Here is a 19,538-nt window from a genome sequence, read left to right as displayed (position 1 = left end):
TCTCAACCTGGCGAATTTGTTAACTTTGCCCATGGGGCGCTGACGACATGTCTACTTACGGCCTCCGCTCGCCAAAGGCGTGCCCACACTGCTGACTGGGCCTGTGCTAGGCCTGGCGCTGGGGCCATTGTCCTCAAAGTCTTGGAACTGCGGGTAATCGGCCGTCTCCTCCATGAGCTTCTTGATGCACGTCTCCTCAATCAAGTTGGCATCCGAGTAGAGTATACTGGTGTCCTCGTTGAACGTGCGGCAGTTTTGGCACAGCGTGGCCATGTCGGCCCTGAACTGCTTTGTGTTCTGATACTCCTTCTTGTTGATCTTCTTCTTAATCTGATCCATGCATATTGGAGTGGGAATGAGTTTGTAGTAGTCAGGGTATAACGAGCGGTCGGGGAGCTCGATGAAGGGATCGATGATGCCACGCGCTGGAATGTCTTCTCCTGGCGCCGGCGGCTCCTCAAGGTCATTCAACGCTTCATAAACGTTGTTGAGAATTTTTTGAAGCGCTTGCCGATCATCCTGAGAAAGAGTCTCGGTAACCTTGGCTTGACGACCGCGCTTGCGTGGAGCAGGCGTGACATCGCCGTCGAGGGACGCTTCATCCGCTTTACGTTTCTCGGGGGCCTTGGGTTTGCGCCCGCGCTTCTTCGGGGGCTGGGGCTCTTCAGAACTTTCCCGGGAAGCGGCAGGTGACTCGACTTCGTCGCCCAAGCGCCTGGCCTTGTTGTTTGCGCGCCGCACCTTGGATGCCTCTTTGCGAGCAATCGCTGCTTCAATCGTATCATCGTCGTTGTCGACAGCCTCCAACCATTGCTCTTCAGTGAGACCGTCGTCGTACTTGACCTGTCTTCTCTCGCGAGCACCACGACCAGTGGTTTCCTCGAGCTCCTCCACGACTGGGTTGTCGTCATTGACGTAGATTTCGGGCAGCTCGGCTTCGCAAAGGAGACGGGGAAACTGCCTGTCCGGACCAAACATGTCCTCTTTGGCGCGTTGCTCGTCGATTTTTCGGAAGACATCGAGCTCATTGTCGCTCCTCATCATAATCACGTTGAGATCCTCATCGTCCATTTCCGCCTGCTCGAGGTTGTCGGCAGCTTCGGCGCTTTCCAACATGATTCTGAGCATGGCATCACGTTCTTCGTTCGTTGACTTGTTGTCGAATTTACCCGCTTGAATGACCTTGCCATCCATATCAAGCTTGAAGTTGGCGCGCTCCAAAATCTTTTCCTCGACCGAATTGGATGAAATGAGACGCAAGATTCTGACTTCGTTCTTTTGTCCGATACGATGAGCACGATCTTGAGCTTGCAAATCTTGATGCGGGTTCCAGTCCGAGTCGTAAATGATGACGGTATCCGCAGACTGCAAATTCAGTCCAAGACCACCAGCACGCGTGGACAACAAGAAGCAAAAGTAGGGCGAGTCAGGAGCATTGAACAACCTCAGAAGCTCCGAGCGATCGTCAGACTTGGTCGAACCATCAAGTCGCAGGTATTGCAGCCCTCGCAGACGCAAAAAGTCTTCCATGATGTTCATGATTTGCGTCATCTGGAAGAACATCAAGACTCTGTGTCCGGTCGCCTTGAACTTGGGTAATATCCTGTCGAGAAGCTCAAACTTGCCAGCCGTTCTCCAGATGAGGTCGTTGGTGCCGCGGCCGGGATTGACTTGGTCCTCAACCTCCTCAAAGACGAATGGATGGTTACAGAGTTTGCGCAACTGCATGAGCATGTTGCTAAGACCGCGCATACCCGTCTTGCCGCCCTTGCCATCGCTGACCATGAGACGGTTGTGGTTGACGAGCTGCTTGTACAGCTTGGCCTGGAGCGCGGAAAAGGTACACTTGATAACGCGCTCCTGCTTGTCCGGCAGGTCCTTTTCGACGTCCTTCTTGAGACGACGGAGCAAGAACGGACGAAGCACCTTGTGAAGACGACGAATAACAAGCAGCTGTTCTTCTTCGGAGAGCTCCATCTTGTCTTGACCACCTGTGTTGGCAAACGGTGTGTTGAACCATTCATCAAAAGATTTGACAGATTTGAAGATGGTTGGCAAAACAAAGTTGAGCAGCGCCCACAGCTCCGGGAGGTTGTTTTGCAGCGGCGTGCCAGTGAGAATGAGACGGTAGCGGGTCGTGTAGTACTGCGTAATGGTGCTGCTCAACTTCGAGTTGGCATTCTTCATGCGGTGACCTTCGTCAACAATCATGTGCAGCCACTTGATCTTGCTGAGAATCGGGCGGTCCTTGATGATGAATTCGTAGGTGGTGAGAAGGACCTGGAAGTTGCCCCAGCGAATCTGCTGCTGCTGTACTCGCCGCTGCGCTGGCGGACCCTTGTAGACGATACGCTTGACGCTTGGTGCCCACTTCTCAAACTCATTGTTCCAGTTGGTCAACGTCGATAGTGGCACTATCACCAGAAAAGGACCCGGCTGTTGTTTCTTCTCGATGAGGTACGTGATGAGCGAAATGGTCTGGATAGTCTTGCCGAGACCCATTTCGTCGGCGAGGATTCCATTGAGATTGTTGTTGTAAAGCGAAATCATCCACTGCAGACCCTTGAGCTGGTACTCCTTGAGCGTTCCACCAACAAGATTCGACGACTGCTCGGTAACTTCTTCCTTGATGCGATGGGCAACCTCGTAGTAGTCAATCTTGTTGGATCTCTTTTGCGGATCGTCATCGTCCAGATCATCGTCGTCCTCTGAGATGTCGCTGACGTCTCCGCCATAGCGATTCGCGGCGCTTCGTTGCTGTTCCTTGACCGAAGCAGCAAGCTGGCCCAGGAAGCCGTCCGTCTGCTTGAGCAGGTGAGAAATACGAGTGTCCTTTGCCTGGCCAAGCAACTTGAGGTAGGTTTCCTCGTCGTTGGCCTTCAAAGCCTGTAGACGCTGCTTGGCCGTCCGCTCAACGCGCTTCTGCTCTTCCTTTTCAATGTTTTGATGAGTCTGGAGCATTGTCCGACCCAGGCGCTGCAGTCTATGCCTCTGGTTGTGCGCTGCCTTGGAAATTTCTTCGCCACGCAGTATGACCGCCTTGAGCTGGTCGTTCTGCTCCTTCTTCTCTTTGCTCTCGCGAGCATCCCGCTGTTGCTTCTCCAACTTCTCGGTGATGCGAGCTTCTCGTAACGATTGCTTCTTGACTCTTCGGTACATGGACCGGTTGGCAGTCATGGCGAGGTTGTCAGCATACTGCATTGCTTTTCCAATTTCCCTCCGAAGTTGAGACTGCTTAGGTAGCAGGCAGAGTTTCTTGTACTCGATCAAGGCCTTGAGCTTCAGGTTCTTGGCATGTTCATCACTTGGAGTGTCGGATTTGCTCGTGTCCCAGATGCCCACGTTCGCTGGCAGCGACTCGAGTTCTTCTTTCCGTGATTGGATGCGGTTGTAGAGAATGATTTCCCGCTCTTCGCGGAGCTTGTCGACATCGACGCCGACGGGCATGATGCTTGGAACGATGGGCCTTTTTTCGCGGAGCGTGTGGTTGGAGTAGCTGATGGTCGGGTCGAAGAGAGAGAATGGGTCCGTAAAAGTCTTGAAACCCTTGTGAGCATGATCCTCTTCCTTTTCGGCATTCTCTGTTGTCTTTTCCAACGCCTGCCCTGCCGCCGCAACAGCCTCTGCCGGAGTTGGGGATTTTGTGGCCTGCTTTGAAGGGAAAAGCGCTTGTTGCATGTCGGGCGTGAGAGGAGAGGCCTTTGACAGACGCTTGAATATCTCAACCTGTTGCTTGAGCATTTGAGCCTGCTGTGGTGTGAAACCATTGATCATTGCGCCAGAGGTGCCTTGGGCAGGCCTTCCTTCTGATCCAGCCTGCCGCGGGGTGTGGTTCATGCTGTTGTCATTGGACCCTGACGCAGCAGTGGCACTTGTTGAGCCATTCGCAGATGGCGTGGAAGAAGCCTGGGCGCCGTTGGCCGCATGGGGTGTGCAATTTTGTTGTTGCTGCATCATTTGCTGCTGTCTTTCCATGTACGCCCTCTTTTGCTGCTGAATTTTTGACTGCTGTGAAACGGCTTGAAGGATGTTTCGCAGTTTGATGAACTCGGGGTCGTCTGGTCGGACATTGTTCTGCTTCATTTGCTGGTATTTCTAGATAGAAAAGTTAGCTCGAGTCCGAGGCTTGAGGATTGGGTCCAGCAACATACCAGGTACGTCGCCTGAACTTGTTCCTTGGTGATCCCAGCAGGCAGCGACATGACGCCGCCTTGACCAGGACCTGGCATGCCGGATGTGGGTTGCACTGAAGCCATGTTGGAGATGGGCGCGTCCGTAGCAGAGGCAGACGACGCGCCGACAGTCAATCAGCGCGAACAATGGCGCCAAGGAGAGAGTGAATGCGAGGTGTGACGGCGGGGGCGATAGAGGACTTATTTCATCCTCGTGCGCCGTGAGTATAGGTTGGTTGCGACTTGGCGGGCAGCAGACGAGTGCCGGGGACGCAGACCAAGGTGAACGTCAGCGCTGTTTTGCCGCGTCGCTGCGAAGGGAGGGAGGCAAAAAGGCGGATGGAGTGGAGGAGGAAGGGAGACGCGCGGGCGTGCGGTGCAAAGCTGCACGCGTCGTGGAGGTCGTGTTGATGCGCGGAGATAAACTTCGGGTGGGCTTGATGGGGTTGACGAGTAGACCCGCGATGCGACAAGTGATGGACGTGAGGTTCGGGCGCTGTCGAAGAACCTACCAGGTAGGAGACGGGGCTTGGTGTGCACGTGAGCTGCCCGCCGCCGCCGCCCGCACAGGTTGCCGATTTGCCCTCAAAACAACATCATCTTTTCACTGCACTGTTGCTGTTGCGTCTCTCGAACAATTTATTTTTACATCCTACGCGCATGTGCTCGCCAACGCTCAGCATCCGGCCACTTTTCATCGCCTGGCCTTGGTCGTGGTAGCGACTAAGCCGAAGCTCCGAACGGACCCCAACGGAATCAGAGTTCCACCACGTCGCTACCTACATGTAGTAGTTGCCGGCCACCTAGCCACCCGTCACTGATGCCATCTTCATTACTACCATGGGACATTTTCATTCGACAACTTCTGTTTGACATATTTTACAACTTGGGACGCCTTCAATGTCTGCTGCAGATCATGTGACCATGCCATATCTGCATGTCCATATTAGGGCAAGGTCATTAAGAAAGTGCTCTCTGACGGGGGACCGTCCTGCGGCCGTGATGATTTCAACCATCCAAAACCGATCCATCCCTCTCACTTCCAATCATCTCCCAGCGCCGTTGTTCCTCCAACACAAACTGACTTTCCACTGTGACTTTTCGCATATTTCAGCAGTTTCACGCATCAGTCTTGTGCCTCAAATGACCCTCTTCATCGGAGGTGGAGGCGGAGGCGGCTTCTTCGATCTGGAAGGTGGTGGTGGCGGCGGGCCCTTCTTCCCAGGTGTGCCGGAATCATTGATGGCCCAGCTTGCAGTTCGTGAAGGCAGACTTCCTTGAGAAGGCGCGGGAGATACGGATCGGTCCCTGACAGAGATTCGGCTCGAGTTGCGGTTGTACTCTTCTTCGTACTCATCGTTGCGGCTCCGGACGGGCCGCAATTGGTTGCGACTCGCTGCTATGGTCGACGAATCAGTGGGCACGCGAGAGAGTCGAGGCATGCCGTTTGGAGAATCGTCTACACGCGCAGAGCGTGGTCCCTCAAACGTGCCGATTGTACTCGTACGATTGACAGAAGGACGCCTGGGCGATTCGGTGCCAGCAGAAAAGTCGCGTCCCCCAGGAGAGGCACCTCTGGCGCCCAGCTTAGGAATCGTCAGCCTTGGCTCGGGCATTGGTGGCTCTTCTTCGACAGTGTTGAAACGGTCAGAGTAAGAGTGCGCAGTGTTTGACCGAGACCTGGGACCGCGGCGGCTCTGTCCCGAAGATCCAGCAATCCTGCAATATGTTAGCAAGTGTCAAGCCGTGTTTTGTTTCCAAAATTTAAATCGCAAAACTCACCTTCCAGGCCAGTCGCGCTTCAGGTTCATGAGAACCTCCCGACATTTGTCATGGTAAGCCAGTTCGGCCTCCAGGAACGCGGTCAAGTCGTCCACGCTTTCTCTTTCAGACTCCTTGACGTCTTCCATGCGACGGTAGACATCCTCACTAGCTTCCTCATACTTGACCTTTTGCGTTCGGAGCTCTTCCTCCACTCTGAAGTCCTCCTTCTTGGCCTTTTGCATCTTGGCAAGGGCGGCATCGTAAGCCAGACGGCGCTGTTCCAGCTTCTTGCGCGCCGCATTGTATTCTTTCATCTGAGCAAGGTTGCGCTCTAGACACTCGAGCCAGCTGGACGTCGCATCGGCGAGGAAAGTCTCTTGGGTGCGTGCAATTCGCTCGTGGGCGCGGCCGAAAGCTAAGTGACGTTGAGCGCTGTTCGTGCGATTGGAGCGGGGCGAGACTTACCGGACAAGCATCCGCCGTACTCGGAGTCGGGATCAAAGTCCTCGCCGTGGCTAATCATGGTGTAACCAAGATAGGCCGCGGGAGTGTACTTTTCCTTGTCTTCGCCGTCATTGCGCTTCGACAACCACTTGACGAAGCTGGTCATCGACTTGTGCATCTTGTCCATGCCTAAACAAATTAAACATCAGCATCAATGCCGCGCCGCGGCACTGGGAGAGCGTTACCATCGGACCTGACAGTCATCTCCTGTTCCAGGGCCTTGAAGTTATCGGAGGTGTTTGTCTTGGCCTCGGCGCCCATGCGCTCGCCGGCCCATTGCTTGAAGCGGTCGAGTTTTTTGTTCATCATCGTGGCGGTGTTGTGTCGACAAAAGCAGTAAACGCTGAAGGAGAGGAGTAGAAAACGGTACACGTGGGAGAGTTGGGCGGACTCTTGGGCTCGCTACCACCGGTGGCCTGCTGGAGCTTCGGCGGGCGGACTATGCGCAGCGTGGAAAGATGTCGATGCGCGAGTTTCAGATGCTTTGACGAACGACGGGCAAAGAGCGAGAAGAGAAGGTGGATGGAGAAGAACGAACGTGGATGGAGCAAAAAAGGAAGTGGCGAGAGGAGCAGAAGTTAGGTTTTGGTTTAACCTCTCCGGAAGACTGCGGTTGGCGGCCAGGATAAATGCCACGGCCAGTCGCCCACCACTGCGCTGCACTCTGCACGTTGGACCTCCCACGCCGAGCCGATCAGGAGCAAGGGCCTGGTCAACCGCGCGTTCGCTCACGGTGTCATCTGGCTCGAGCAAGCGTGGCTTGGCAGCCAGTGTCGTAAGGTATGGAGACTCGCCCTGCCCCTACACGCCCCTCGATTCGTCCCTCTCACCACTTCCAGCAGGGGGGCCACGGCGCGTCGCCTGCCAATCCCCCATCTGAAACGCCTTTACACCGGATTGACATGAATCCCCTCAAGTCTCATCTACTGCACAAACCAGCCCTTTTGGGCATCGTTATTTTTGGACCACTCGTAGATTACTGCACAAGCTGATCTGTTTGCCTTCTTGCTTGCTTCTGCATCTGGAACTGCTGCACGCGCGCACACCACCGCCCGCGGCCCATTCCTCCCGCTCCTCTCTCTTGCGCGGCACTTGATGGCTGTGCCGACACTGGGCAAAAAGCTCGTGTGAACCATGATTTTTATTTCCCGGTACGTAAGGGTAAAAGAAGCCCCCAGGAAATCCGAACCCGCAGCAAAAGAACACCCGAACCCATGTGCTACCCTCAAATCTAGTCCTTCGTCTTCTGGGTACCGCGGAGGAGACCGGTTCTCCTGGCGGCAATGAGACCGGCCTTCTGTCCCTGTGCGGCGAAGCGGGAGATGGTAGACGCCTTACCAATGTGCTGGTGGTTACCACCACCGTGAGGCTGTACAGATGCTCGTCAGCTTCCTGGTTCCTAGCTAAAAATCCGGTCCAACTTACGTGATCAACGGGGTTCATGGCAACACCACGGGTCTTGGGCCACGAGTTGCGCTTGACGGCGAACTTGTGCTTGGCGCGCGAGGCCTCTGTTCCAGTTGTTAGCCCCATCCAAACCCCAAATTTTTCCTCGTGCACGTACTCAGCATGGGCTTGTCCGTCCTGCCACCACCAGCGACGATACCGACCATACCACGGACGGAGCTCTTGACGACCTTCTTGGCACCGGAAGGAAGCTTGATGCGGGTCTTGCCCTCGTCGGGGTTGTGGCCAATGACGGTGACGTAGTTGCCAGAGGTCCTGCCGAGCGCACCGCGGTCGCCCATCTTCTCCTCGACGTTGCTGACAACGGTACCCTCGGGGACGGAGCCGAGAGGGAGAACGTTGCCGATCGTCAAGCTGGCGTTCTTGCCGGCGTAGATGAACTGGCCAGTGTACATGCCCTCGTTGGCGATGAAGGTCTCGGTGTTGAGCCTGTACTTGTAGGGGTCGCGGAAGACGACCTTGGCGAGAGGAGCACCACGGCCGGGGTCGTGGATGATTTCCTTGACAACACCGCGCATGTAACCATGGCGCTCAGCGTAGTCGTAGTTGCGGAACTTCGCAGGGGCCTTGTTCAGGCGGGTGTGGGCCGTGAAGATGGAGCCGCGGCTTTGTATACGTTAGCGATTTCGTTTTTCGATGCCTCGTCCGGTCGGTAGCATACCCCTTCCTCTGGTTCCTGATAACGCGACCCTGTAGACTGTCAGACAATGTTCTGCGCTCATCTTGAGATTATTCGTTGGCCTCAGAGGATCTCCACACGCTGAGCGACCGCGCTGCCCGGGACACCCGTTCCATTGCCTTGAATCCGAGTCCAGACAGCCAGTTCCATCAGGTGTGAAGAGTCCAATGTGCGTAGCGTTCGGGGCGAGGGGCGTTACTGACCATCTTTGCTGGTGGTGTTGTCGTGCGTCGAGTTCCAGAAAGTCGTCCTGCGAGCGAACAAGATTTCGATTGTGTGGGTGCGATGCTAGCCCGGGAGGTCAAGCGACGTGGCCCGTGCTGACTTACCTCATCCGACGGCACCTACCTGGGCCACCGTCAACCTCCACTTGCCCCATCTCCAACGTTTTTCTTCCACCCAACGCCAACCACGCCATCATCGCGCAGCTCATTTGCTCAACGCCTCGCAAACGCAGAAACTTACCTGGTTTTGCATCCATATTGTACATTCGACTTGGCCATGTCTCCCCGTGACATGACAGCCACTAGTCATCAGCAACGGCAAAGTGGTGCGTAGAAGCTAGATTGTGTCGTTCGGAAAGAGCTTGGGCGAATTCAGAATCGATGGGTTGAAGTCTGCGCACCAGGGTCGCGGAAATCCTCCAAGTCGGGCATCGAATTGCAGTGCTGGACCGCCTGCAACACCGTCCCATGTCACCCCTGCAGAACACCATAACGCTTTCGAATCATTGACAGACCTCCTAATCTGGCGATCTGTCTTTCAGCTAACCCTCCGCCATGTCTTCTTTTTGTCGTTGGATTCTCCATTCGTAGTAATTCTGCATTTCCTTCAAATCAAACCACAGTTTTCTCGAGAGTCTGAAAGATTCGCTGCTTTTCTTTCCGGGACTCTCAGATGCCATTTGGAAACTCCTCGTGCGTGTCTAGTGCAGGATGAGGACTTCTGCGGCAAGCGTTTGTGGAACGAAACTCGGTCGCAATTTTGCCGAGGGGGCCCAAGACCACCAGATTCTCCAGGATCGTCAAATCTTTCCGCCCGCTCATCGCCGGTCAAGACAGGTCAAGTAGAGCCTTTCAGCGTTTCCAAAACCAACAACATTCACGTGGTCGAGGAGTGATGCCGTTGGATACTGCGGCCAGAGTGGCTGTGGGCGTAGATGCGCAGGATCTGTACACAAATCGACCCCTTCTACTCCCGACTTCGACTTCTTCGAAATGCAGAATTCGTTGCGCTCACTTTCCAGTGCCCTACAACGGATACCTAGCCGTGGTGCGTTAAGCTTTATGCCGACAAGCTCCATGCGAAGAAAGAGCTCAACTACAAATCCCCTGTCAAATTCCTCATCGGATCCGGGCAAACTAGAGCTTGCTCCTGCAACTTGAAGGCAGGGTCAGCATCAAAAGCTTCAAAACTTTTGAAGTTGCAAAAGTTGGCGCAAGTCTTCCGCCGAGCGACAGCCGCTAGTACCACTGTTGGATCTTGGGCGCTCGGCTACTGGGCGCCAGGCGATACCGCTCGTTCTTCATGAGCTCCAGCGATAGAACACCATCGCCACAACCTTTGCTTGGTGCGCAAAGAACCCCGGTGTATTTCATGGAGGGAAGGGATGGAGATTTGGGCTCGTTATGCGCGGCGGACGTGGAATCTCTGGAGGCACACAAAAATGCCGGTTACATGAACACTTCTAGCGCTAAGGCTGCCTCAAGAGAAAGCGTTGGGATGAAATGCACTATGCCATGGCGCAAATGTAGACTACATCGTCTTGATCGGACATAATGGATAGAGTGAGCCCGAACGACACGTCAATTTACATGCGTGCTTTCCATATGCTCAAGCCTTGGGACCCAGAAGCCAATCATGTAATCTTATCGCTGGCGTGTGGTGCTCCAATTAGCCTGGTGCGTTCTCGACTTGTGCTCAAAGCCGACCTCATCCTTACCTCCACAACCACCGACTCTCACATCTTGCTTCCCTCCACAACACCACCCACCATGAGCGATTCAGAACTGTCGTCGGTTCTTTCGTCGCCTCCTCCGAGCGATGAAGAGCCTCAGCCTGCTGTCGGTCCGCTCGACAAATTCCTCAAGAAGTCCAACGGGAAGAAGCGAAAGAAGGGCGTCGTCGCCGACGCGCAACCACCAACGAGCCCGCCTACTCAGAGGAAGCGTCCGCCATCGCCACCCCATGAGGAGTCTCTTGCAGACAATTCAGATATCGCTGTAAGTGCGGAGCGCGATTTGACACGTATTGACGCGAGAAACGCGTCGTGATGGGCCGGACTTCAGCTAACCTCATATACCGCATCACAGTTTATTGTAATGTTCCGTTCGCGCTTCAATGATGTGTTTCCCCCCAAGTGTCCGCAGATGGGACCTCAAGACATCGAGAGGGGCATCGTCGACCCGATTCCTTCGCCCCAGGTAGAGGGCCTTCTTTGCGCCCTGCTGGGTCTCGCTTTGAACCGCAAAAAGCCCGTCGAGTACGTTCCCAGCTTGCGGACTGCCACAACATCGCGTCGCCAGATCGAATAGTTGCTCAAGGCAAGAGGTGAAGGAACGTCGCTGATATGTAGACAGGAAGGGTCACTACGGTCGCGCGCTCGAAGATGCCATGTCCACATACAGAAGCCAGTGGCCGCGGGCTTGGCGGGGCATCAATCCTCTTTCTGGTGGGCGCTCATTCAATTCCATGACGACGCCGATGCGGGTAAGTACACAAGCCACAGGCTCGTTGGTTATGCTGACTAGTCCAAAGTTGTCCGTCATGAGGGCCATCATCTTGTGGAGTCTCCACGGATCGGAAGCTGTCAACGCCATGATCAAAGAATCCTACAAACAGTCGCGCCACGACGATGATCTGAATCAACCACTGTCCGTTCAACCATGGGGTGTCGATGGAGAGAAGCGCCGATACTGGTTGATTGAAGGCAAAGATGATACTGCTTTCCGTTTGTATCGGGAAAGCAAGCCTGGCAAGGCGAACACAACCTGGTGGAGCATTGCTGGTACGATTGACGAGCTCAGAGTCATTGGCAACAAGCTTGCGGAGGAAACCTCTCAAGCTTCGCGCCGGATGAGTGACAAAATCTTCGCTGCAATCCCTCGTTTTGAGGCTACAGAGGAGGTAAGGCGCCTGTTGCAGCTGCTTACTATCGACATGTACTAAACCCACACAACAGAAACGCAAGAGACGTGAGTATAGAATGGCTCGCAAGGCCCAGTTTGCCCGTCCCGAGCCTGGCTTTTCCCTCTACGAAGGTCGCACTCGAGGCAAGCGCATGAGGTACACTTTTTCAGAAGAGGAGGACGAAGCATCCGATGCGCTTTCGACCCGTCGTTCGACCCGTCGCGGCACGCCCACGGAGTCGAGGCCAACCGTTACCGCCAGCGGTCGCCAAGTGAGATCACGCCTCGGTGGTCTTTACGGCGAATCCCTCTTGGTCGGACAAGAACGTGATACCCCTGGCAGCGCAGACTACGAGAGGTCTGGAACAGACGAGCCTAATGGCCGATCAACGAGGGCGGGTCGAGCTGCTGCTCGAAATGGAGCTTTGCCTCAGCGCAGCAGCCGCAAGCACATTGAAGGGTACAACAGCATTGATGAGATGGATGATGAAGACGAAGTTGATGATTGGGAGGGTGGTGATGACGAAGACGACTACCCACAGCTCAACGACGACGTCGAGGACTCTGATAATATGAGCGAGGACGAATTCGAAGACGAAATCGACTCCAAGCAAAAGGGAAGCCTTGTTGTCACGCTTCGCATCGACAAGCTTCGCCTGGCTGCTGCTAGCAGCCCTCCGGCCGGTCCAAGTAGTCCTGCCCCGGTCGATGGGCTAAAGGAAGAGGAGAAAACCGCTCCAGCTACAGCTCCGATTGGTCTCGAGAAAGCAGCGCAGCCCGCCGCCAAACTGCCCTCTCCCCCGTCATCCATCAACACCAAACCTGAGCCCGAATTGAACGGCTCCGTGGAGCACGCGGTGACACCTGCTACGGAACCAAAGGGCAATGGCGTCCCTCCCCAGCCTTCGCACGTCCCATCAGTTCCGCAGCACCGTCCACAGGTGCAGGTCCAATCTCAGGACGCCGCAATGACAGACGCGCCATAGGAGGGCTTCTCGCGCCCTTACTCGCATTGGGCTCCGCGAACCTTCCGAGTCTCGTAAAGGATTTTCCAAATGGTGAAGGCTCTTCTGCTGCTTGTATTTTAAACTGGAATGGCGAATGGATGGGGTTGCCTTGCTTGAAAGATTCATGTGGATTCTTAGGTCTACTTTAGTTTCGGCGTAACGAAGAGAGCGTGCTACGACTGGATGGTCTGCAACCAAGATTGGCAGACCAAGCGCGCCTTTGAGCAAAACATAGATGGATTGGGCTGGGCAGCGTGTGTTGTGAGCGAGTGCTGCCAAGTGATTGGGGGGTGGGAGAAATCGGATGCGGATTGACTCTACGTATGCTAGCAATACCCGATAGACCTCTGGAGTCAAAAGCAGTTTGTACTTTTTGAATGCGCGCAGAATTATTTTGATGTGAGCGGCGAGTTGGGAGCGCTCTACAGCATGAGAAGCCATTCGGGCATTGTCTGCACTTTCAAGTCTACCTAGGGACACACGGTGGCTTCGTCATTGTTGGCACACAGGAATGACGCTGACTGGAGAACAAATTGTATTGACCCGGCTTGTGAAGGTACGGATCTTCTCTGGTAATTGAATATTTTCAATGAATCAGAATTTGGTCCATGGTTTGGTTGTCTATTTTTTGATCCTCCCCTAAGTATCAACTCGAAAAAGCATCCCCACAAACCAGAATCGTAGAGGGGTATCAGGCCTAAGACTCAAACCACAACTCACCCACAAGACAGCTACTCGAGACTTCTACCTCCGCTTTCCCTTTTTACCTTTGCCTTTGCCTTTGCCGCCCGTCTTGCCTCCTCCATCCACAATGTCCGCTATATCCTTGCGGCTCAAGTTGAGCGTGCCACCCCTAAACTTGCCGACAGCTGGACCACCAACACCCCTCTCGCGCTTCTTCTCCGTTGAAATCTCCCTCTTCTCCTTCTCCAAAATGATACCATTCTCCCTGGCGTCTTGTCTACGTTTCTGCTCACGTCCCTTTGCCTTTGACGCCATGCCCTTTCTATGCGACATTGGCATTTTTTCCTGCGCAAGCACGGAGTTTTTGGAGCCCAGCGACTGGAAGCGCAGGTCCAGTGCCTTGAGGCGGTTCTTGCCCGTAGGACCATCCAGCATGGAGCTGGAGGAGGCGTCGAGGAGGTGCGATTCTTTGAGCAGCCGCTGCAGCGCGAGGTCATTCTTCAGGTTGGCGGATTCGGTCTCGTCGTCTGAGGGGTGGTCGTCTTTCGCGGAGGCTTTGCCTGCGGTGGATTTGGAGGCAGCGGCGGCCGATGAAGGCGGTTTCGAGGACTAGACGGCAAGTCAGATAGCTGTATTGTAGGCACCAATCTACGTGGAAACCCACCATGAATGCCTTCAGCTCGCTTTTGCTTGCGCGCTCGTTGTACCGAGGCCCAGACACCTCGACAACTTCGACCTGATTCCCTTTCTCGTCTCCCGAAATTCCTTCCAATTCGGAGTCTTCTTCTTCATTTTCTTCTTCACTCTCGCTTTCGTCTGCCGGCTCTGGCTCCTTGGTCTCGGGTTTGCTCACGCCTTCGAGCGGCTTGAATTTGGCCTCGAAGGCGCGGCGGAAGGCATCGCGGAGGTCTTCCGAGTCAGACGGCTCCGGCGAGGGCGATTTGACGCGCTTTTTCGCGGGCGGCACCTTGGTTGCTGTGCGCTTCCGCTTGCCAATCGCGAGACCCATGATGAATGTGGTGTGGTTACGAGTTCAAAAGGTTGGAAATATTTCTTGGGTTGGACCAGAAGCGCAACGTTGGCGGTGAGAGTCGGCAGTATTTTGTCTCGTCACCTCCGACGCAACTCCGCAACTGAGCTGTCTCTTTGACTCTACACGCCATTGATTCCTTCCCGTCATTCGCCATGACCAAATTCCGACCCTGCATCGACCTCCACTCCGGCTCCGTGAAGCAGATTGTCGGCGGAACCCTCACGACGACCTCGTCCGACCTCAAGACCAACTATGTCTCGGAGCTGCCCGCGGGGCACTATGCGAAGCTGTACAAGGACAATGGGTTGACGGGCGCGCATGTCATCATGCTTGGTCCGGGAAATGAAGACGCTGCTACGGAGGCTGTCCAGGCTTGGCCACAAGGGTTGCAGGTTGGCGGCGGTATCACAGACCAAAATGCTGCAAAGTGGATAGAGAAGGGTGCAGAGAAGGTGGGTACTGTACATATTTCATCGTGGAATGACAATACTGCTGTTTCTGGGGGAGCTATCTTTGCAAATGCGTGCTGAGAACTAACGGGAGGATAGTAGGTAATCATCACCTCGTACCTCTTCCCCTCTGGAAAGTTCTCCCGCGAGCGCCTCGAGGCTGTTTTGTCCGCGCTGGGCGGTGACAAGGACAAGCTCGTCATCGACCTCAGCTGCCGACGCAAGGGAGAAACTTGGTTCGTTGCCATGAATAAATGGCAGACAATCACAGACATGGAGCTCAACCAAGGTACGCCAGCCTCCAGGTTTTCCAAAAGTCGGCGCGCCTGACACAGAGTTTAGAGTCCATTTCGCTCCTGGAGCCTTTCTGCTGCGAATTCCTGATCCATGCCGCCGAAAATGAGGGTCTGCAGCAAGGAATTGACCATGAACTCGTCCGCAAGCTTGCCGAGTGGTGCTCCATTCCCGTGACGTATGCGGGTGGGGGTAGAAGTCTCGAGGATCTCGACACGGTCAAAGAACTCAGCAACGGCAAGGTCGACTTGACGATTGGAAGCGCGCTGGACATTTTTGGTGGTAGTAGCGTAAAGTTTGCTGACTGCATTGCGTGGAACTCCAAGCAATAACGAGCGACAAAGTGGGATAGGTGGGACCAGGACTCCGCCATCAAGCGTCGATAGATGGACACGAGACCCATCATACGTATTGACCCTGTCAGGCTATGACGGCGAGAATACTCCCAAGATCTATTCTTAGGAGTTGGATCAACTTGAAGAATCGGAGGGCGACATCAAGTACAGGATACTTCGCTTGTCCTGTCGGGGCTGCAGTGGAGTGACGCCTCACTGGAGCAGATCCAAGGAACGACGAAAATCAAAATCAAATCAGACTTTCAAAATGCGATGCGGTCCCCGGTGCATATTCCACCGTTTTGCCGTTTCTATATTCCTTGTGCCTTCGACTTGTTGGCCCACCTCACTAGTCAAAGACCAGCGCAACAGTAAGCGGATACACGAATTTGGACACCTCACGTCTCATAATTACGCATCTTGACAAGGTTGGCTTTTGTTTGGTGAACTGCTAGCTTCAAAAATGGCCTCGGAGACTGGTTAGTCCAGCCTCGGGTTCGCACTTGTTGCCGAAATTCGGTACTGGGGAGGACTCGCCCTACTAGGGTCTTGCGGACTATCTACCCAAAGGAAACGAACGGCTTATGGATTTTTGCCTATTCTTCATTGTTGGACCACCGAGGGGATTCTTTTGATCTCCGTCGAATTGAAGCAAATAGGGGAAACCGGTTCATGGTCAAGGGCTCAATTGGAGGGCAGTTACACCAGCTCATGACTTCGGTTCATTGCATGCCGGGCATCTTAGTAGGGGAGCTTCGGCTTGACATGAGTCCAAATTCTCAAGCAATCAATCGTCACACCGATATATGAAGCATGTATCTCGGGACTAAAGCCGAAAAAATACTGGTGGAAAATGCATCCATGAGTACCGAATTCGATCTAGCACGCCCAAACCGACAGCACATCAGGGTCTTTCATTCCTCGCTTGCCAGAACAAAGGCCGGGATAAACAAACAGACGTCGCACACATCACAACGGCTCCACGCACGGTCCTCAGGCAAGCAAGGGCGCCACGAGTGGCCCTACGCGATACCCTCCAGGTCAAGCTGCATACAACTTCAATCGTCTACGCTAGGACTCTTGGCCATGTAGCGGCCTTGGCCTGCGCTTGGCTCTCTCTTTTTGCCTGCCATTTTCACCCTCTGCGCCGTCGACAAGGCAAAAGGAGAGCCGAGCCTGACTTGATTGCGGCTACCGCACCGTGGTGGCTGCATCTGGACCGCTCTGGTCGATAGGGCATCCGGCGGGCGGCGTCGCGATGATGGCATGGTGAGATCCGTGGTTCTGGGCTTGGTGTTGAGACATGGCGGTTTCTCTCGCGCGGCACGGCTCGACGACCATTGTCGTGTCTTGCGCTCCATGTCAGCTTGCCACCGACTGGTTTGGATTATGACGGTTTCATGCGAGGTCGCTTGAATGATGGAATCGCAAGAGGCTAATGCGAGATGGATGGTTTGTGAGCGGCATCTTGCCGTCAAGACGACGGACTCTCCCGTAGCGCCCGAATTCGCATGGCTGACGTCACTGACTACAACGTCTACTCGTCACGTCGAACCATCTTTCCTTGTCTTTTTTCGTCTGCACCACTCCATCGCGCCTGTCTTTCGACGACTTTCCTTCGCTGTAGAGCTTCCTCACCCTCGCTGGCTCGCTCTTTCCTTGGTGTCTTTTCTACAGGCTTGCAAGAAAACCAATTCCTCATCAATCCAGAGCCATTGCCGCACATCTGGCTTTTCTGCGATTCGCCTGAATGGCACCTCCAATGCCTGTCTGGCAAAAGGTTGCCAATACGCTGCAACTGACATGGTTCTCTGACTACTCCACGCCACCCCTCGGTCTGAAATGGCGCACCAATTCTCTCTTCATCATCAGCACTGTCGCCATAGGTCTCTTCACCGATCTCTTCCTCTACGGACTGATCGTACCCATCCTCCCATTCATGCTGGAGGACCGAGTTGGAGTGCCTCAATCTCAAGTCCAGTCATTCGTCTCCGGCCTCCTCACATCCTATGCGGCGGCCAGCGTGCTCTTCTCTCCTGTGGCCGGCTTCCTGGCCGACCGCGTCAGCACGCGACAAGCCCCATTTCTGCTCGGCCTGGTCAGCCTGCTGATCGCCACAATGCTTCTGTTTGTCGGCCAGAGCATTGCTGTTTTGGTGGTCGCACGAGTGTTGCAGGGCATTAGTGCTGCTGTTGTGTGGACCATTGGCTTGGCACTATGCTTGGAGACCGTTGGGAGCGATAATTTGGGCAAGACCATTGGTTCCGTGAGTGGAAGCTCCAAATGATTGAGAGAGCACAGCTGATTTGTAGCAGATGTTCAGCTTTATCTCGGTTGGAAACCTCGCAGCGCCAGTCCTGGGCGGAGTCTTGTACGAAAAGGCTGGATATGCTGGCGTTTTTGGGATAGGGTTCGCCCTTTTGGCTGTCGACTTTACTATGCGACTCCTGGTCATTGAAAAGAAAGTCGCCGCTAGATATGAAACTCAAGATCCGAGCCAAGGCGACCTTCAGCAAACCCTTAGCCACGATGCAGAGGACCAAGCAGGGGATCAGGAGCAAAATGAAAATGGGGCGACCGAAGAAAGCTCACTGCTCGGGAAAAAGGAGGCGGACCAGTACAAGATATCGCCAGATCAGCCTGCCATTGCTCGCAAGGTCAAGCTTCTCCCCTGCCTCAAAGATCCAAGCCTCGTCACTGCTTTCCTTGTTTCCGGCATCCAAGCAACCATACTGGGTGCCTTTGATGCAGTAAGTTCAATCCGAAATTCTTACTTGCCGGCGTCTAATTACATTCAGACAATTCCCACCGTCGCCGAACAGTATTACGGGTTCCCGGCGCTCAAGGCCGGGCTCCTCTTCCTACCATTGGGTGTCTCTGACTTTCTGTTTGGCCCCTTGTTCGGCTGGGCCGTTGATCGCTTCGGCACCAAACCCGTCGCGACGCTATCGTACCTCTACCTCGTTCCGGTCCTGCTGCTTCTCCGTCTACCTCAATCGTGCCCCTCTGCCTCTTCCAACGTTTTGGACACCGCCACCAGCGCCGCCGCAGCCTCATCGTGCGACCAGAAGAAGCAAATCGCCATATGGGCCTCACTACTTTTCCTCTCTGGTGCCGGTCTCGCTGGCACATCCGCCCCAAGTATCGTGGAAGCGGGCGCGGTTGTGAAGAAGTTCCATGAGCGCAATCCCACGTTTTTCGGTGCAGATGGCCCATATGCGCAGCTTTATGGTGTGAGTAGCATGGTGTTCAGCGCCGGATTAACGATTGGACCGCTTCTCGCTGGCCTTCTGAAGGATACAATTGGCTATGGAAACATGAATGCTGTTGTCGCTGCCATCAGTCTGGTGACTGCGGCGGCGGCTTTTGCTTTCATTGGACGGCCAGTGAGATTGAGGTGTTGGGGAAGAGGCAGGCCTAGAGCTTGAAAAGGTTCGACGGAGTCGATGTAGAAAAGGAGTTGTCAAGATGGGAAATGGAGTCTCCTAGCTCTACTGGTGAAAAATGGAAAAGGAGTCAGTTGGGTCAAAGGCGTCACATGGTAGAAGTTCCCCCAGCTATTCAAAAAGTTCAGGTCACGAGTCGAGCAGGCCTCAGACTTGATCACTATATATTCAACTTCAATACCCTCCAACACCTGCTCCAATATCGAGCATCCTCCTTGTTGAGCTCAGAAACAATGGACAGACAGTGCACTCGTTGGCTGTTCCTTGTTCTGGTTTTCATTTACATCGCGCTCCTCAAACTCCAATTCTAAAGATGTCGAGACTCAACGACTATGAGGACCGCCATGACTGACTGATGCTGTTCAACGACCAGATGGGATCAAACGCCACGTCTGTCGATGCCGGATCATTAACATCATTCGCCCCCTCTGGCGCAAGCCAAATGTCCTATGATTCCCAAATTCTCACTGCCCTCCCCAGCAGTAGGTCTTGGAAATTACATGCTCCGCAGCCTGCTGTGATAGTTGCCGTAGCTTAGGAAACTTTCAAAGTGACCTGTTGCCTTTTATATTAGAT

General features: G+C 54.4%; 7 protein-coding genes across 7 annotated transcripts; 3 read left to right on the top strand and 4 right to left on the bottom strand.

Moving 5' to 3' along the window:
- Positions 1-51: 51 nt before the first annotated feature.
- On the bottom strand, positions 52-4,229 carry BKA78DRAFT_243589 (SNF2 family N-terminal domain-containing protein; the record flags this gene model as incomplete). The annotated part of the gene is made up of 2 exons (XM_066883963.1): positions 52-4,095; positions 4,152-4,229. The coding sequence occupies 2 exons, from the start codon at positions 4,227-4,229 to the stop codon at positions 52-54; spliced, it is 4,122 nt and encodes a 1,373-aa protein (XP_066749103.1).
- Positions 4,230-5,869: 1,640 nt separating this feature from the next.
- Positions 5,870-6,985, bottom strand: BKA78DRAFT_8236 (uncharacterized protein). Its single transcript, XM_066893802.1, has 3 exons — positions 6,626-6,985; positions 6,402-6,569; positions 5,870-6,351 (listed from the first exon to the last, which is right to left on the bottom strand). Exons 1-3 carry the CDS (start codon positions 6,747-6,749, stop codon positions 5,951-5,953), a joined length of 693 nt encoding a protein of 230 aa, XP_066749102.1. The 5' UTR covers positions 6,750-6,985; the 3' UTR covers positions 5,870-5,950.
- Positions 6,986-7,671: 686 nt separating this feature from the next.
- On the bottom strand, positions 7,672-9,104 carry BKA78DRAFT_348517 (60S ribosomal uL2 domain-containing protein; the record flags this gene model as incomplete). Its single annotated transcript, XM_066890650.1, has 4 exons — positions 7,672-7,809; positions 7,866-7,951; positions 8,005-8,513; positions 9,052-9,104. 4 exons carry the CDS (start codon positions 9,102-9,104, stop codon positions 7,672-7,674), a joined length of 786 nt encoding a protein of 261 aa, XP_066749101.1.
- Positions 9,105-10,535: 1,431 nt separating this feature from the next.
- Positions 10,536-13,198, top strand: BKA78DRAFT_301932 (uncharacterized protein). The gene is made up of 5 exons (XM_066887398.1): positions 10,536-10,808; positions 10,899-11,068; positions 11,166-11,295; positions 11,344-11,712; positions 11,768-13,198. The coding sequence occupies exons 1-5, from the start codon at positions 10,581-10,583 to the stop codon at positions 12,698-12,700; spliced, it is 1,830 nt and encodes a 609-aa protein (XP_066749100.1). The 5' UTR covers positions 10,536-10,580; the 3' UTR covers positions 12,701-13,198.
- Positions 13,199-13,465: 267 nt separating this feature from the next.
- BKA78DRAFT_291117 (uncharacterized protein) lies at positions 13,466-14,414 on the bottom strand (the record flags this gene model as incomplete). Its single annotated transcript, XM_066885843.1, has 2 exons — positions 13,466-14,014; positions 14,070-14,414. 2 exons carry the CDS (start codon positions 14,412-14,414, stop codon positions 13,466-13,468), a joined length of 894 nt encoding a protein of 297 aa, XP_066749099.1.
- A 148-nt stretch (positions 14,415-14,562) lies between these two features.
- On the top strand, positions 14,563-15,796 carry BKA78DRAFT_301930 (uncharacterized protein). Its single transcript, XM_066887397.1, has 3 exons — positions 14,563-14,890; positions 14,990-15,176; positions 15,230-15,796. Exons 1-3 carry the CDS (start codon positions 14,591-14,593, stop codon positions 15,511-15,513), a joined length of 771 nt encoding a protein of 256 aa, XP_066749098.1. The 5' UTR covers positions 14,563-14,590; the 3' UTR covers positions 15,514-15,796.
- Positions 15,797-17,278: 1,482 nt separating this feature from the next.
- On the top strand, positions 17,279-18,944 carry BKA78DRAFT_348513 (major facilitator superfamily domain-containing protein; the record flags this gene model as incomplete). The annotated part of the gene is made up of 3 exons (XM_066890649.1): positions 17,279-17,782; positions 17,832-18,266; positions 18,315-18,944. 3 exons carry the CDS (start codon positions 17,279-17,281, stop codon positions 18,942-18,944), a joined length of 1,569 nt encoding a protein of 522 aa, XP_066749097.1.
- Positions 18,945-19,538: the final 594 nt, after the last annotated feature.

This window comes from Phyllosticta capitalensis, assembly GCF_038381095.1.
Source record: "Phyllosticta capitalensis strain CBS 128856 chromosome Unknown BKA78scaffold_1, whole genome shotgun sequence".
In the NCBI taxonomy this organism is placed as follows: Eukaryota; Fungi; Ascomycota; class Dothideomycetes; order Botryosphaeriales; family Phyllostictaceae; genus Phyllosticta; species Phyllosticta capitalensis.
This window is presented reverse-complemented; position numbering and strand designations above follow the sequence as displayed.

What these genes read in the sequence shown, in the direction of transcription:
- BKA78DRAFT_301932 (XM_066887398.1), top strand. Translation starts at nt 10,581, where the DNA reads ATGAGCGATTCAGAACTGTCGTCGGTTCTTTCGTCGCCTCCTCCGAGC. An exon ending in AACCGCAAAAAGCCCGTCGA is followed by an intron (nt 11,069 to 11,165) that starts GTACGTTCCCAG and finishes ATATGTAGACAG; the next exon opens with GAAGGGTCACTACGGTCGCG. An exon ending in GTTTTGAGGCTACAGAGGAG is followed by an intron (nt 11,713 to 11,767) that starts GTAAGGCGCCTG and finishes CCCACACAACAG; the next exon opens with AAACGCAAGAGACGTGAGTA.
- BKA78DRAFT_301930 (XM_066887397.1), top strand. Translation starts at nt 14,591, where the DNA reads ATGACCAAATTCCGACCCTGCATCGACCTCCACTCCGGCTCCGTGAAG. An exon ending in TAGAGAAGGGTGCAGAGAAG is followed by an intron (nt 14,891 to 14,989) that starts GTGGGTACTGTA and finishes GGAGGATAGTAG; the next exon opens with GTAATCATCACCTCGTACCT. An exon ending in AGACATGGAGCTCAACCAAG is followed by an intron (nt 15,177 to 15,229) that starts GTACGCCAGCCT and finishes CACAGAGTTTAG; the next exon opens with AGTCCATTTCGCTCCTGGAG.
- BKA78DRAFT_8236 (XM_066893802.1), bottom strand. Translation starts at nt 6,749, where the DNA reads ATGATGAACAAAAAACTCGACCGCTTCAAGCAATGGGCCGGCGAGCGC. An exon ending in GATGACTGTCAGGTCCGATG is followed by an intron (nt 6,570 to 6,625) that starts GTAACGCTCTCC and finishes TAATTTGTTTAG; the next exon opens with GCATGGACAAGATGCACAAG. An exon ending in GTACGGCGGATGCTTGTCCG is followed by an intron (nt 6,352 to 6,401) that starts GTAAGTCTCGCC and finishes AACGTCACTTAG; the next exon opens with CTTTCGGCCGCGCCCACGAG.